Genomic DNA, 17,501 nt, shown 5'->3' on the forward strand with positions numbered 1-17,501 from the left:
GTTTGCATGCAAATGAGCACAGTATGGTTTTGAGGTCAACCAGGCTTAACTGTTCTCCATCAGAGTGTAGAAGATGCTTCAAGAAAGATTTTCATTCGTATAGCAACTTTCACAACTCAAGACACCCCAATGCATTTCACAGTCAATTAAATACTTTGAAGTGTAGACATTGTTGTGATGCGGAGAAATCCAGCAGGCAACACATACAATGCAAGCTCCTGTCGAGAGTGGCATGACACAGACCAGCTAATCGATTTCAGACATTCGAGCTTCCTCACTGTGGGATATTTTAGATCCACCCAAAGGGTGGTTTAATATCACATTCAAAAGTGATAGCTTCCGTAGGATTTCCATGAGAATGTCAGCCGGGATGAGAAGGTCACTTCTCCAGAATGGAACTCCGATTCACAACCCAACACAGAGGCCAAGCCATAGTTCACACCTAAAGACGTTCCTTTTATTGCTGATGTAGGCTCAGTATTTCACTGCATGCATATCACCATAAAACAGTATGGTCCTGCTAGGGCACCTTATTTCACTGCTGAAATAAGGTGCCTGAGCACAGTCTTAATATTCATCTAAGGAAATAACACCCAGTGTGATTGGACAATGACTACAAGGCAGCAATGTAAAGGATTTTCTTGAGAAAAGAAATTCAAATTGAGGGTGAATTATGTCGCATTTTACTTGGTGCTATTAACTGGTTTTAAAATCAGTGTTTGTTCTTCAAGTATGACTTGGGAGACATAGGAAGTAATCGGCCATTTGGCCCATCAAGACTCTCCTGCCATTCACTGAGACCATGACTGATTTGATACTCCTCAAATCCACTTTTCTGACTTTCCCCTAGAAGCCTGCATTCCACTTCTGACTGAAAATACATCTCTTTCAGCCTTGAATATACTAAACATCCCAGCCTTGACTGCCTTTTATAGTAGAGAATTCCACTAACTCAAGCCATTTAGCTCTGCTATTCAATAAGATCATGGCTGCTCTGATCTGTCCTCAACTCCACAATAACTGCCAATTAGCGACACCATCTGACTCACTTAATCATCAAGAATCTCTCTATTTGGTCTGCTATTACACACAGGGCCAGGGACCCGGGTTCAATTCCACCCTTGGGTGACAGTGTAGAGTTTGCACATTCTCTCCGTGTCTCTGGTTTCCTCCCAAAGTTTTACAGGTTAGGTGGATTGGCCATGCTAAATTGCCCATAGTGTCCAGGGATGTATAAATTAGGTATGTTAGCCATGGGAAATGTAGGATGACAGAGAAGGAGTAGGGGGATGGCTCTGGATGGGATGCTCTTTAGAGAGTCAGTGTGGACTTGCAAGGCTGAATGGCCTGTTTCCACACTGTAGGCATTCTGTAATCACTAACATCTCCATTAGTAGCTATTCATTCTCCCAGGCTGATTGTGATCCATTCCTTTGTCTTGATTTGGAGGAGCTGGTGTTGGATTGGGGTGGATCAAGTCAGAAATCACACGACAACCAGGCTTTGGTCCAACAGGTTTATTTGAAATCACAAGTTGTTAGACTGGTGCTCCAGCCTGTTGAACTATAACCTGGGTTTGGTGCGACTTCTGATACCTTTGTCTGTCTAACTGTTCTCTCTCTTTTTTTGCCTCTATCTCCACCTTTCATTTACTCCTAACCTCACCTCCCCATCCCCCTCCATCTTCTGTATGAAAACAATTTTTTCCTAGCTACCATCAGTTCTGAAGAAGGACCTGAAATGTTAACTCTAATTTCTCTCCACGGATGCTGCCAGACCTGTTGAGCGTTTTCAGCAATTTCTGCTTATGTTTCTGATTTTTCAGTTCTTCCAGTTTTTTTTCTTTAAGAATGCATTTCCACTTAAAAAAGAAAATAATGATCCTGCCTTCACTACTCTCTGTGGCAAAGAGTTCCTTAGACTTTCAACCCTCCAGTGGAAAACGATATCCCCTCATCTCTGTCTTAAACAGGTCAGCACAACATGGGGAGCTGAAGGGCCTGCACTGTGCTGTAATGTTCTATGTTCTAAATGGATTACTTCCCACATCCCATTGCTTAATACTCTGCCTCAAGTTGAAAAGCCCCGGTTTCACCCAAGATACCACTAATTTGGTGGCTGCTGGAGGTCAGGCAATGCATGCCTTGAAGCGAATATCTAGCCAAGAATTAGTGATGTTAAAACCTTGCTGCCCCCTTCCCCACAGCCCAGTCACACCAATCCACACCGCCTTCCTGCGACAAACTTGGCAAATACTCACCTCGTCAGTACAGGTGCCGTTGCCCAGCAGCCCAGGAAGATTCAAACAGGCAAGCCATGGGACTCAGGGGCCCGTCACCCTCCCACATCATTTCTGAACTGTTTTGTTCAAAATCTGGCAACAAGCCTCAGTCTGCATATCTTCCTAGTTTCAGTTTGGCCTGTTTCCAGTGGGCCGTAAAAAAAAACCCTATGCTACATTAAGCAGTAACAGGGTGGGGGAGGTGTTAGGGAAGGGGAGGTGGGGCTAGGGTACCAGATAGAAATCAGGCAACCTGAATATATATCAAAAAAAGAAATTAGCACTGTTTCCTTGTTGCAAAGGTATGGGATATGTGACTCAAATCTAAGTAGTTGTCTGTGGACTTCAAACACCAACAGCTGGAGTGGTTAACACATCTGTAGCTTTCAAAGTGTTTTTTTTTTAAAAAAAAATCGCTCTTTAGCTCAGAGTTGTCACGACAAGAACATGCTGTTCATTGCTTGAAAAAACAATCTGCTTTCCTCAGTGATGTCCTTGTGTTTTCACTAGCTGGCTCCTCTGAGTCTGCACTAGCACAGGACTGGCTCTCTCAGAGCCGGAAGCTTTATAACGAGTATGAAATTCCAGTCGATTCCAGTCAGGAATTTCTGAGGTACCCAAGCAGCATGGGTTACACCGAAAAAAAAATCAACCCAGTACTAGTGAAGGCTAATGCATACAACTGTGACATGTACATGTACAAGCCTGAAGTATCTCCCTTCTAAGGCTCATTTTAACAGAAAATAAAACACAGCCACACATTAACACAATATTTAAGCTACAGAAATATTGCATATATATTTATAGACATCTCCACACAGGATTCATTCATTTTAGGAGAGATGTACAGTTAGTCAGTCCTACTGTTGTTGCTTGGATACGGTTGTTATACATCAACTCTTCCCACAGCTGTCTACACTACTGTCAGGGCCGCTTGATTGACTGTGGCACTGGACACGTTACCCACTTTCCAATGACGTCTGTAAAATCATTTGAAATGCACAACATGTACTCCCACACTGCTAATGCTTTATGCCTGCACCAAAAAAAAGCAATTGCCAGTATGACACCCGAGGTATTTTCAACCTGGTTTTAATGTGAACGCCACATTGATAAGAGGGACTGCTTTTCAGCTCTACTTTGTTTTCAGAAGCACAAAAGGATGTTCACAAATATTGAGGCTGGAGATATCATTGCCTCACTATCGGTCTAACAATTCAATGAAGTGTCTTTCATTTTCATGAACTTGTATAATTTAAACAAAAATTGCAAGACCCAAAGAACTGAGAATGCTGGAAATCAGAAACAAAAACAGAAATCAATGGTGAAACTCAGCAGGTCTGGCAGCATCTGTGGAGAGAGAAAGCAGAGTTAATGTTTCGGGTCCAGCGACCCTTCTTCAGAACTTGTATAATTGGATTGGCTTGGTCCCTGGCCAACTCAACCTGCTGGGTTTGTCCAGCAATTTCTGTTTTTGTCTCAAATATCCAGCATTCGCGGGTAAGAGCATCAGATATCAGAGCAGAATAAGGCCATTCTGCCCATCGGATCCACGCTTCCATTCGATCAGGCTGATATGTTTCTCAATCCCATACGTCTGCCTTCTCGCTGCATACCTTGACCCCTCTACCAATCAAGAACCTATCCCTGTCTTAAATACACTCGATGACTTGGCCTCCATAGACCTCTGCAGCAATGAGTTCCACAGATTCACTAACCTCTGGCTGAAGAAATTCCTCCTCCTCACCTCAGTTCTAGAGGATAGTTCCTTAACTCTGAGGCTGCGCTCTCAATCCTAGTCTCTCCTATTAGTGGAAATATCTTCTCCATGTCCACTCTGTGTCCTTTGTTTTTCTCCCACCCCTGCTATGTTCAGAGTCTTCAGTTAATCACAAGTCCAAAGACATTGTATGGAAGTGTGTAATCTTTCCTTTGATATATCAAGAATATATCACAAAGCACCAATTACACAACCTTTTAAATATTTTCTTGTCAAGCAGAGGGTGGTGCATGTATGGAATGAGCTGCCAAAGGAAGTGAAGGAGGCTGGTAAAATTGCAATTGAAAAGGCATCTGGATGGGTATATGAATAGGAAGGGTTCAGAGATCAAGGGGCAGCAAATTAGGTTAGATCCTCTACAGTGTGGAAACAGGCCTTCAGCCCAACAAGTCCACACCGGCCCTTTGAACAGAAACCCTCTGACTAATGCACCTAACACTGTGGGCAATTTAGAATAGCCAATTCGCCTGACTGGCACATCTTTGGATTGTGGGAGGAAACTAGAGCATCCGGAGGAGACACAGGGTCAATGTGCAAACTCCACACAGACAGTCGCCCGATGGCTGGGATTGAATCTGAGTCAAATTGAGCCCCGTAAGTAGCCATTCATTTATCACATCACTGTTGGTAAGCTGAGAAAAATGCCCATGACCCTTAATACCCAGCATATGATTGCAAAGGGAAAGAGAAGGGGTTGAGTTCCCCTCCAGGACCCATTTGCCCAATTATTTCCCCATCCCACCATATCTTTCACTGGAGTGTTGGAGGTTGAGAGGAAATCTAATAGAAGTGTATAAAATTATGAGAGGTATAGACAGAGTTAATAGTAGTTGTCTTTTCCCTGGGAAGGAGGATTTCAAGACTAGGGGCCACACGTTTAAGTTGAGAGGAGAGAGATTTAAAAAAGACACGAGTGCCATATCTTTTACAGAGGGTGTTTGCATGTGGAATGAACTTCCTGAGGAAGTGGTGGATGTGGGTATAATTACAACATTTAAAACACATTTGGATAATTACATGAATAGGAAACGTTTGGAGGGACATGGGCCAGGAGCAGGCAGGTGGGACTAGTTTAGTTTTGGATCACGTCCGGCATGGACTAGTTGGACCTGCGTGCTGTATGACTCTGTGACTCTCAATATTTCACAGAGAGGGGAACACTTCCACCCTATGAAACTCACTGACAAGAATAGCCATCACATTGTACCTACAAAGGATTTGCCTTGCTCACTGCTACATTTAGGAGGAGAAAGTGAGGTCTGCAGATGCTGGAGATCAAAGTTCCCTATGAAACTCACTGACAAGAATAGCCATCACATTGTACCTACAAAGGATTTGCCTTGCTCACTGCTGCATTTAAACTAATTCACTGCGCAGTTTGAACATTTTTCATCAACAATGAAGGGGGTTAATGTGGAACTCCAGAATGACAAAGACATGTTGATGGAGAGGGCGGATAAGTGGCAGATGTGATGCAAAGAGATGTGAGGTGATGCATTTTGTTTGGAAAAACATTGAAAGATGACAGAAAGGAGAAGATACAATTCGAAAAGGGGTGCAGGAACAGATTGCACATGCAGGACGGTTAGACAGAGCAGTAAGTAAAGCATACAGTATCACCAGCTATATTATATGACATGTGGAGTACAATAGCAGGGAGGTGATATTGAACTTGTACAAGAGATTTGTTAGACCTCAGCTAGAGTATGGTGGATGGAGTTGTGGGTGCCACATTATAGGAAGGATGTGAATGCATAGGAGAGAGTGCAGAAGCGATTTGGTTCCTGGGATGAGGATGGATTGAAGAAGTTGGGAGTGCTCTCCTTGGACGGAAGAGGCCAAGGGAAGATCTAATTGAGGTTTCCAAAATTATGAGCTAGCTGGGGAGAGTAGATCAGAAGAAATTGTTCTCACTCATAAAAGGAATATGAACAAGTACAGGAGGGCATAGATTTAAAGTGATCTACAAAAGAAGCAAGAGAGGAGTGAGGAAAGACTTTCTCACTCAGTAAATAGTTGGGCATCCACTGACTGGAAACGTGATGGAGGCAGGTTCAATCGAGGCATTCAACAGGACTCAGAATAATTATTTCAATAAAAAGAATGTGCAATAGAAATCTCAAGAGACAGCCACCAGGTAATGGTGCTCATTTAATGAGTGGGTGTAGACACAAAGGGCTGAATGGCCTCTTCCTCCATAGTAACAATTCTATGATTCAATAGATTTGATTTAGAGGAGTCAGTGTTGGATTTGGGTGGACAAGGTTAAAAATCACACAACGCCAGGTTATAGTACAACAGGTTTATTTGGAAGTATTAGCTTTCGGAGCGTCGCTCCTTCATCAGGTGGTAGTGGCCTGATGAAGGAGCAGTGTTTTGAAAGCTAGTGCTTCAAAATAAACCTGCTGGACTATAACCTGTCATTGTGTGACTTTTAACCATGATTCAATAGCACTGTACGGTGTCCACTAGCATTCCTGAGGGGTGCTGCACTGATACAAGTGCTGTCCTTTGGGTGAGATATTAAACTGGGATCCTTTCATTCACAAACAAAAACAGAAGTTGCTGGAAAAGCTCAACAGGTCTGACAGCATCAGTGGAGAGAAATCAAGAGTTACCATTTCGGGTCGAGTAACCCTTCCTCAGAACTGGGAAATTCTATTCTGAGGAATGGTCACTTGACCTTGTAGATTCATAAGATATAGAAGCAGAATTAGACTGTTCAGCCCATCAAGTCTGCTCTGACATTCAATCATGGCTGATACAATCAGAAAAATTAACTCTAATTTCTCTCCACAGATTCTGCCAGACCTGCTGAGCTTTTCCAGCAATTTCTGGTTTTGCTTCTGATTTACAGCATCAGCAGTTTGTTCAGTTTTACTTTTATTCACTCCTTGGGTGTGAGCATCTCTCAGTAGGCCAGCATGTGGTGTCCCTCCTCAGTTGCTCTTGAACTGAATGGCTTCTTTAGCTATTTCAAAGTGCAGTTCAGTGTTACCTGAGGGTTTGAAATCACATGCAGGTCAGAATGGGGAAAAACAGCAGATTTGTTACCCTAAAGGAGTTTGGTGAATCAGATCGCTTTTTACAACAATTGATTATATTTTCATTGTACTGAGGGTAGCTTTCTGTTTCAGGTCATTTTGCGAATTGAATTCAAATCCCACACAGCATTCCAGATTACTCGTCCAATGACATCTCCACCACTACCAATCTGTCTTCTTCATCAGGGAAATGCAAAGCATCTGAAAGCACTATTTCAAAGAATAACAAGGAAATTCGCCCCCTGTTTCCTCATCAATATTGACCAACGAACAAACATCTTCAAGACCTGGTCACTATGGTCCCAGGAATGAAAAAGTTAACACATGAGGAATGTTTGAGGACTCTGGGTTTGTACTCAACGGAGTTTGGGAGAATGGGGAGGGATCTAATGGAAGCTTACACAATACTGAATGGCCTGGACAGAGTGGATATTGGGAAGAATGTTTCTATTGGTAGGAGAGACTATGACCCAAGGGCACAGCCTTTTAGAACAGAGATAAGGAGAAACTTATTCAACCAGAGAGTGGTGAATCTATGCAATTCACTGCCACAGAAGGCTGTGGAGGCCAGGTCATTGAGTATATTTAAGACTGATATAGATAAGTTCTTGAGTAACAAGGGGATCAAGGGTTATGGACAGAAAGCGGGAGAATGAGGTTGAGAAACTTATCATGATTAAATGGCAGAGCAGACTCAATGGGCTGAATTGCCTAATTTCTGTTCCAATGTCTTATGGTCTTATCATACTGTGGGAGCTGGCTGTGCACACATTACCTGCTACATTTCTGACCTTAATATAGGGAAGCCTCTCAATGAAAATATTTAACAAGTTGTATAATGTTTTGAAACATGTTCAGATTGACAGCCACCTTTTTTTTCTCTTGTTTTTCCCTTTCTTGCCCTTTTTTGTCTGAGTAATACGCTCTTAGTGCTGCTAGTGATGAGGGCACCTTGAGAACATTGGTCACCAATTGCGATGTATCGATAGTCCTGGGCTTGATGGACCCAATCAATTTCATTGTCCTTTTGTTCACATCATGCACTGTCCATGTGATTGACAGGTACCTCAGGAGCTGACGTTATTTTTTAAAGATATAATTCAAACACTCAGGCATTCTGAAGAACATCAACTAGTGCCAATGACTCTACATTCAATCATTGACTGATCTGTCATTTAGAAGCTGCCTAACTCCAACTGAATGCTTTAAGGCTCAACTGAGCTCCTCTCTGATACAGAGCGGGAGCATTAAAACCAACTCTTTCACAATGTTTGAGCTCTCAATGTAGAGCTGACTGTTAGAATGGGTACATTCCTCTCACCCACCACAGGGCAAAAAGCATGCTCACAAGGGAAGTGCGGACACGGAGATATCCTCCTTTAGGACCAAGGACGAAAGGTCAGAGGCACCGGGGACATTAATGCATGTGGCAGCCAACAACAATAACTTATGGACAAACTCTCCGAGCACTCTGTACTCTGTTAATCCAAGGTAAACCTCCTGCTCAGCTCCAAATACATACAGTTGCATTGAATTTATAACACTGAATGAGGCCATTCCACCTGACTGATGTATTCGAGTATTAAGCTCAAAACCAACCTTCTCTCTTGAGCTCATCATAGCAAGTTTGCTTTCTCCCTCATGTTCTTACCTAGCGTCTCCTTTAATGCATCTATTCTCTTTGCTGCAACTACTTCCTATTGTGGCACATTCCACATTCTGAACTCTCTCTGGTTGAAGAGTTTCTATTAACTTCTGTGTTGGGTGAATTGGTGCTGATTTTCTAATTATTGACCCTTCGCTTTCACCAATTTTCTCATTTCCCCTCCCCCCACCTTATCCCAGTTCCAACCTGCCAGCTCTGCACTGTCCTCATGACCTGTCCTACCTGCCAATCTCCCTTCCCACCTATCCGCTCCACCCTCCTCTCTGACCTATCACCTCCATCCCCACCTCCACCCACCTATTGCACTCTTAGCTACATTCTCCCAAGCCTCACCCCCCTCCCATTTATCTCTCCACCCTGGAGGCTCCCTGTCTCATTCCTGATGAAGGGCTTTTGCCTGAAACATCGATCCTGCTCCTCGGATGCTGTCTGACCTGCTGTGCTTTTCCAGCACCACTCTAACCTTGACTCTGATCTCCAGCATCTGCAGTCCTCACTTTCGCCTTAGCTTTCACCCACCCATCTCGAGGTCTCTATTTCTACTCAATCAAACCCCATCGTAATCTTAAAGATCTCTGTTTGGTCATATGCCAGTCTTTGCTTTTCAGACTCCCCAGGATGATCAGTCTCGCTGCAGTCCTTTCCAAGTATGATTAAGCAGCCGGTTTTAAGACCATCTGAGTCAAGGTGACTAGTCTTCCTTTGAGATGGCTGTGTTCCAATTTTTCAGCCCTTGCCCCATCACTCACCAGTCTCAATAATTTCTCTCTGTAGAGCTAGAGTATAATGGTCCAGCTGTTCATTCAATCCCTGGTCTGTCCTTAACTGCACAGTCCTAAAGATATTCATCGGTAAGCTACTCAGTGAGCTTAATAGATCATTCTGTTCCAGCCTCACCATAACCAAATTACCTTGTGAGAAATACATCGGCCTATTAAAATGAGTGTACTGAGATACTTCAGGGACACAAATTCCAAAAGCAATTCAAAATTGGAACATGTGATGCCAGCCTGAAAGGATACACAATGTTAGCTGTTTTTTTCATCTTGATAGTCAATTTTTGTAGCTTGTTTCAAATTATCCAGTGAGGGGAAATATGCTATAAAGTCATATCATGTTAAAAATAAACTGCATTTAATCAAAAATAACTTTGATTCCACTGACAATTGCTGCAAAGGAAATTTGAACAATAGCTTGTCTGACAGAGTGAAAGATTGACAGTAAATAAAGGATTACATTGTAGGATAGGAGCAGCTAAATGAACAAAATACTAGTCTTTCCCAGCTATTTTCATTGGAGCATTAACCCTAATGGGTGTAACCTCTCTTAAAGAATGGAGAGTGAAATTTCACAGATTTCAAATTTCAATTTTATGAGCTTGTAAGGTTGAAATCCGCGGTGTCATTTTGGTGTATTAGAAATTACAACGGGGAGAAATATAGAAAAGAAATCTTCATTTTCAAGGCCAGAGCTGATGTTGAGGAAAAGTGAGTGACGCTCTTATCTCGGAAATTCAAAAACATGGTTGTTATCTTACGACAATGTCTCCCTAAGTGCATGGGCTGAAGGTCGTACTGTTTGGAGATGTTGAAAATGCAGTGCAATTTTTATTGTGGAAGATTTTCCATCATCGCTGAATTCCCACTTGCAACAACTGTCCAGCTTTCTTTCTGCCTGCCTGGAATTTCATTTCGGATTGACACTGCATGGCAAGACTATTTTGTCAAAGGAGCCGCAAGGTATCACACATACACAAACAAAATGATGATAGGTGTGAGAACCAGGAGCGGGGAATGTTTTTGAAAGAAAATGACATTGCAGAGAACAGTTGGCATTGTTTAGCAGTGAGCACTGCTTCGCAAAGCGCCTGTGTTTCTGTTGATTGCCATCTAAAACAGCCTGTCCCTGCTTCTATTCAATTTCCTGTTGATTTTAATTTGCCCTATTCCTTCGTGACATAAGAGGTTCCAAACTCAGTCAAAAGATTGCAAATCACTCATGGAGCATGCACATACTGTGTCTTTATAAGCTGTGAACATGACTCACATTCATAGGCACATTACTGTGCATTGTGATTGGCGCTTCACTCCAAGATAATAATCTCTGATTTTTCTGTGTGATGTGCAGCCAAAAGGAGATGCATAAATTTTGGTTCCAAAAAAAAATCAGGATACAAGTTAAAGCTGCAATCTTGGGCCATTAAAATAACCCTTGACTGATGCCACTATAGGAGATCCTGCATCAAATGGACTACTGCAGTTCAGGAAGGTGGCTTACCACAACTTTTTCCAAGGGCAATAAATGCTAGTCATGCCAGCAATGACTACATCCCACAAATAGATGAGAAAGAAAAAAGTACCGTCCAGCCCATCAAAACTCATCCCTGTGGAGAGTTTCTAAAATTCCCATATTTAACACCCAATTCTCTCAAAGAAGGTTCTGAACAGATTTACCAGAGCGTTGCCAGGACTGGACGGTTTGAGTAATAAGGAGAGGCTGGGACTTTTTTCACTGGAGGGTAGGAGGTTGAGGGGTGTCCTTACAGAGGTTCATAAAATCATAAGGGCAATAGAAATGGTGAATGGCAGGTGTCCTTTCCCTAGGATGGGGGATTTCAAGACTGGGGGGGGGGCATATTCTTAAGTTGAGAGGAGAAAGATTTAAAAAAGACATGAGAGACAATATTTTTCACACAGAGAGTGTGGTTCACGAGTGGAATGGACTTCCAGAGGAAGTGATGGATGTGGGTACAGTTATAACATTTAAAAGAGATTAAGATAAGTCCATGATAAGAAATGTTTGGAGTGATTTGGGCCAAACACAGACAAGTTTGGATCAGAAATTGGCTCGCTGAAAGAAGACAGAGGACGGTGGTTGATGGGAAATGTTCATCCTGGAGTTCAGTTATGAATGGTGTACTGCAAGGATCTGTTTTGGGGCCACTGCTGTTTGTCATTTTTATAAACGACCTGGATGAGGGCAGAGTAGGATGGGTTAATAAATTTGTGGATGATACTAAGGTCAGTGGAGCTGTGAATAGTGCCGAAGGATGTTGCAGGACATAGATAAGCTGTAGAACTGGGCTGAGAGGCGGTGAATGGAGCTTAATGCGGAAAAGTGTGAGATGATTAACTTTGGAAGGAGCAACTGAAATTAAGAGTACTCGGTTAATGGTATGATTCTTGGCAGTGTAAATGAACAGAGAGATCTTGGTGTCTATGTACATAAATCCCTAAAAGTTGCCATCTAGATTGATAGGATTGTTAAGACGGCATCCGGTGTGTTAGTTTTTATCGGTAGAGGGATTGAGTTTTGGAGCCATGAGGTCATGTTGCAGCTGTACAAAACTCTGGTGTAGCCACAATTAGAGTATTGCGTACAGTTCTGGTCATCACATTCTAGGAAGGAGGTGGAAGCTTTGGAAAGAGTTCAGAGGAGATTTACTAGGATGTTGCCTGGTATGGAGGGAAGGTCTTATGAGGAAATGCTGAGGGACTTGAGGCTGTTTTCATTAGATAAAAGAAGGTTGAAAGGTGACTTAATTAAGACATCTAGGATAATCAAAGGATTAGATAGGGTGGACAGTGAAAGGCGTTTTCCTCGGATGGTGATGGCTAGCATGAAGGGACATAGCTTTAAATTGAGGGGCGATAGATATAGGACAGACGTCAGAGATAATGTCTTTACTTAGAGAGTAGTAGGGGCATGGAACACACTGCCTGCAACAGTGGTAGACTCGCCAATTTTAAGGGCATTTCCCTCCCTTCGTCACCTCTCATTTGTTTAGAACTACTGTTTACTTGATTAATTATTGCTCTGCATTGACAGAACAAATTAGATATAAAGATTAAAAAGGCTCTTTAAGTTTCCTTCCTGGCTTTTTCAAAATTGTGTTGTTGTTTTCCTTTACGTTTGTTTCCTGACTACGTGTCAATTGTTAAATTTCATTACCTAACATGAAGCTTTTCTGGATGAAAGGTTGCTCTGCAGCAATGACAAAGTTATACTGAGATTGAGACTAGATATTTAACAATGCAATGATAAATACAATTCTCAATGGGATCTAATTGTCTATTCAAGTTGTTGATAATTATGAAAAGAGAAACATTTTCCTCAGCTTTCTGCCTTACACACTCATAAGGACAATGACAAGAGAGGCATACTACAAACATTACAATTTGTACTAAAAAATGTTGTGGCTTGTCAATTCTGATTGACCAGAGTGATGCCATGGAGAAAATGAGGAACTATCACCACCCTAAATTATTGGGCTATTCAGTAGAGGCACAAGACTTGAATAGAGTTATTCTGTTTGCTGGAAATGTATGAATATACGTCAGTTCTAGCAATGAACCATGCCACAAACTGAACTGATTATCCTGAATCGATTGTTAATGTAGTTCATGTTACAATCACAAGACTGTTCTTCAATTGCTGTCCAGTCGCAGATTATGAAACAGAAGACATTTTGTTTTGGGCTTTCAACTTTTTTTGGTAATACAACATGTACCTAATCCAATCCTGTCTTCATTGATCTATGTTGGCTCCTAGTTGAGCAATTCCTCAATTTTAAAATTCTTCTTTTCAAGTCCCTTGTCTCTACCTCTTTAACCAACACTCCTTGAAATGTGGACTTTTGCCCTCACTCCAAAGCTGGATACTTGACAATCAGCAGTCCAAGCCCTAAGATGTGCAATTCCCTGTGGGCGGCACGGTGGCACAGTGGTTAGCACTGCTGCCTCGCAGCGCCAGAGACCCGGGTTCAATTCCTGCCTCAGGCGACTGACTGTGTGGAGTTTGCACGTTCTCCCCGTGTCTGCGTGGGTTTCCTCCGGGTGCTCCGGTTTCCTCCCACAGTCCAAAGATGTGCAGGTCAGGTGAATTGGCCATGCTAAATTGCCCGTAGTGTTAGGTAAGGGGTAAATGTAGGGGTATGGGTGGGTTACGCTTCGGCGGGTCGGTGTGGACTTGTTGGGCCGAAGGGCCTGTTTCCACACTGTAAAGTAATCTAAAATCTAATCTAATCTAATCTAATCCCTCACGATATCTCTCTGCCTGCCTCTCCTCTTTTGAACCACAGCTTAAAACCAATCTTTTTGAGCAAATTTTTGGTGACTTGACTAATGTCTCCTTTTGCAGTTCAAAAAAGCTGACTGGGGCAGATGTTTGCAGGAAAAGGGACAGCGAGAAGATGGGAAGCCGTCTGATATGAAAAGCCTTCAGAAATGAGATAACGAAAGTCCAGAGGCAATATATTCCTGTCAAGGTGAAAGGAAAGGCTGGTAGGTTTAGGGAATGCTGGATGACTAAAGAAATTAAGAGTTTGGTTAAGAAAAAGAAGGAAGCATATGTCAGGAAGAGACAGGAATATGTTGAGTGAATCTTTAGAAGAGTATAAAGGAAGTAGGAGTATACTTAAGAGGGAAATCAAGAGGGCAAAAAGGGAACATGAGATAGCTTTGGCAAATAGAGTTAAGGAGAATCCAAAGGGTTTTTATAAATACATTAAGGACAAAAGGGTAACTAGGGAGAGAATAGGGCACCTCAAAGATCAGCAAGGTAGCCTTTGTGTGGAGCCGCAGGAGATAGGAGAGATACTAAACAAGTATTTTGCATCAGTGTTTACTGTGGAAAAGGACATGGAAGGTATAGAATGTAGGGAAAATGTCACCTCCTACAGAGGAGGAAGTGCTGGGTGTCTTGAAACACATAAAAGTGGATAAACGCCCAGGACCTGATCAGGTGTACCCTAGAACTCTGTGGGAAGCTAGGGAAGTGTTTGCTGGGCCCCTTGCTGATTTGTATCATCGATAGCCACAGGTGAGGTGCCAGAAGACTGGAGGTTGACTAACGCAGTGCCACTATTTAAGAAAGGTGGTAAAGACAAGCCAGGGAACTATAGATCAGTGAGCCTGACATCGGTGGTGGGCAAATTGTTGGAGGGAATCCTGAGGGACAGGATGTACATGTATTTGAAAAGGCAAGGGCTAATTAGGGATAGTCAACATGGCTTTGTGCATGGGAAATCATGTCTCACAAACTTGATTGCGTTTTTTGAAGAAGTAATAAAGAGGACTGATGAGGGCAAAGCGGTAGACGTGTCAGTGTTCGACGAGGTTCCCCATGGGAGACTGATTAGCAAGGTTAGATCTCATGGAATACAGGGAGAACTAGCCATTTGGATACAGAACTAACTCAAAGGTAGAAGACAGAGGGTGGTGGTGGAGGGTTGTTTTTCAGATTGGAGGCCTGTGACCAGTGGAGTGCCACAAGGATCAGTGCTGGGTCCTCTACTTTTCATCATTAATATCAATGATGTGGATGAGAGTTTAAAAGTTATGGTTATTAAGTTTGCAGAAGACACCAAAATTGGAGGTGTAGGGGACAGCGAAGAAGGTTACCTCAGATTACAACGGGAACTTGACCAGATGGACCAATGGGCCAAGGAATGGCAGATGGAGTTTAATTTAGATAAATGCAAGGTGCTACATTTTGGAAAAGCAAATATTAGCAGGACTTCTACATTTAATGGTAAGGTCTTAAGGAGTCTTGCTGAACAAAGAGACCTTGGGGTGCAGGTTCAGAGCTTCTTGAAAGTAGACTGGCAGGTAGATAGGATAGTGAAGAAGGCATTTGGTATGCTTTCCTTTATTGGTCAGAGTATTGAGTACAGAGTTGGGATGTCATTTTGCAGCTGTGCAGGACATTGGTTCAGCCACTTTTGGAATATTGCATGCAATTCTGGTCTCCTTCTTATCGGAAGGATGTTGTGAAACTTGAAAGGGTTCAGAAAAGATTTACAAGGATCTTGCCAGGATTCAAGGATGTGAATTATAGGGAGAGGTTGAATAGGCTGGAGTCGTTTTCTCTGGAGCATCAGAGGCTGAAAAGTGACCATATCGAGGTTCATAAAGTCTGAGATAGGGTAATGGGGGAAAGGTGGGAAAGTGGAGCTGAGAATTATCAGATCATTGAAGGGTGGCGCAGACCTGATGGGCTGAATTGTCTACTTCTGCCCCGACATCTTACAGTCTTAGAGTCAGAGAGACATACACATGTACAGCATGGAAACACACCCTTTGGTCCAACTCGTCTGTGCTGACCAGATATCCCAACCTCATCTCGTCCCACTTGCTACAAAGAGGGGGGATAATGAGCAGGTATTCTAACTGGTAGGATATGACTAATAGTGTCTTATGTGCTCAGACTTCTTGGATTTGTCAATGAGTTAAATACAGATAAACAATTATATATTAAAGTTTGCAGCTGGCATAATGATATTCAACATTGATGCCAGCATAAATGGAAGTGTAACATTACAAAGAGATATTAATAGATTGAGTGAATGGACAAAGCTGTGGCAGATTAATTTCAATAGAGGCAAACTTTGGGCCAAAGAAGCATAAAACATGTCTTTTTCTAAAGGGGGAAATGCTAGACAGTGGAATTATAGAGACTTATGATCCAGGCACACTATTCATTGCAGCCCCATGGACTGGGATGGAGAATAATCAAGAAGATGAGTATTTTAGTGACCATTGTGTCTGGATGAATGGAGTACATAAGAGTAAATGGAACACCTGAGCAATATGAGAGTCTGTTTCAATCACACCTGGAGCAGTCTTCAGTCCCAAGCATCACACCTTCAAGAGGTTAGACTGATCTTGGATGGAGCATAGCTTACATTTACGAGAATGATAATCAAGCTCCAAGGGTTAAATTGGGAAGACAAGTTACATGAAATAGGATTGTATTTCCTGGAATTTAAAGATGAAAGGGTGACTTGATTGAGGATTCCAAGATATTAAGGATGCAGCGTAGGTAGATAGAGAAGAACAATTTCTGCTGCTGAGGGAATCCAGGACTTGGGGACTTTGTCTGAAACTTAGAAACCGATCTTTCCAGGTCAATGACAGGGAAGGCTGCAACACACAAAATGGCCATTCACTATGATCTCATTGAAATGGTGGAAGAAGCTGTTGCGGCTCGGTGACCTCTTCCTGTTCCCACGTCCCTGTACATTGAGTGCATCAATGTTAACAGTGTTGATCTTTCAAGCAAAGAGTCTGAACTTTCACATGTGTTTCATATCTTCAACGTTGCGATGTTAAAAACTGCTCAGATTGGGGCTATTTTCTTATTAATCTGTCAGTCCTAACAACCACTAGCAACATCACAGCCTCACTCATCAGTGAGATGGTCCCAAATTGTTTTTCCTAAGCTAAATTAAAGCTGCCACATTAATTTTAAACTTTGCACACTGTGTATGAAGATCACCATCAACAGAACCACTTCAAATTTCTAGCTGGCTGGAACGTTTTTTTCCCCTTAAGTACCCATAATGAAAATAGTCGGCTGTCAGCCAATAATATAAGACTAGTTCCCTCTGGGAGCCTGTGCCAATCAACTAGTGTAAGGCATTATGTAACCTCTGCAACATGGTTACAATTTTGGAACCTTACTGACCGGTCTTTATGTTAGTGGATGACTATGCTGCCTCCCCGAATGGTGCCCTGACTAAAGCAAATATATGACTGTGTTGCTTTATTTTTGTCATTTTGTTTTGGTTCAACCACTTGTCTGCTTAGCCTCACAAGTTCAAACAGGTGAGTTACGGTGTGAAAGAGAAACACTAACCCGTAATATTTCTTCCACGCAGCTGGTCTCGTTGGAAAGGCTGACCTGAAGAGGAGAATAAGAAAGACAGAGTTTTACTACAAGATCTCATTT

General features: G+C 42.4%; 1 protein-coding gene across 3 annotated transcripts in view; it reads right to left on the bottom strand.

Annotated features, from left to right (window-relative positions):
- aff2 (AF4/FMR2 family, member 2) overlaps window positions 1–17,501 on the bottom strand; it is a 526,072-nt gene that overhangs the window by 216,882 nt on the left and 291,689 nt on the right. For all 3 annotated transcript variants that reach the window (XM_043705172.1, XM_043705171.1, XM_043705174.1), the window contains exon 4: window positions 17,409–17,453. In XM_043705172.1, coding sequence (XP_043561107.1) covers window positions 17,409–17,453 — 45 coding nt within the window. The remainder of the gene's footprint in view (window positions 1–17,408; window positions 17,454–17,501) is intronic.

Source organism: Chiloscyllium plagiosum, chromosome 15, assembly GCF_004010195.1.
Source record: "Chiloscyllium plagiosum isolate BGI_BamShark_2017 chromosome 15, ASM401019v2, whole genome shotgun sequence".
NCBI classification, from domain to species: Eukaryota; Metazoa; Chordata; class Chondrichthyes; order Orectolobiformes; family Hemiscylliidae; genus Chiloscyllium; species Chiloscyllium plagiosum.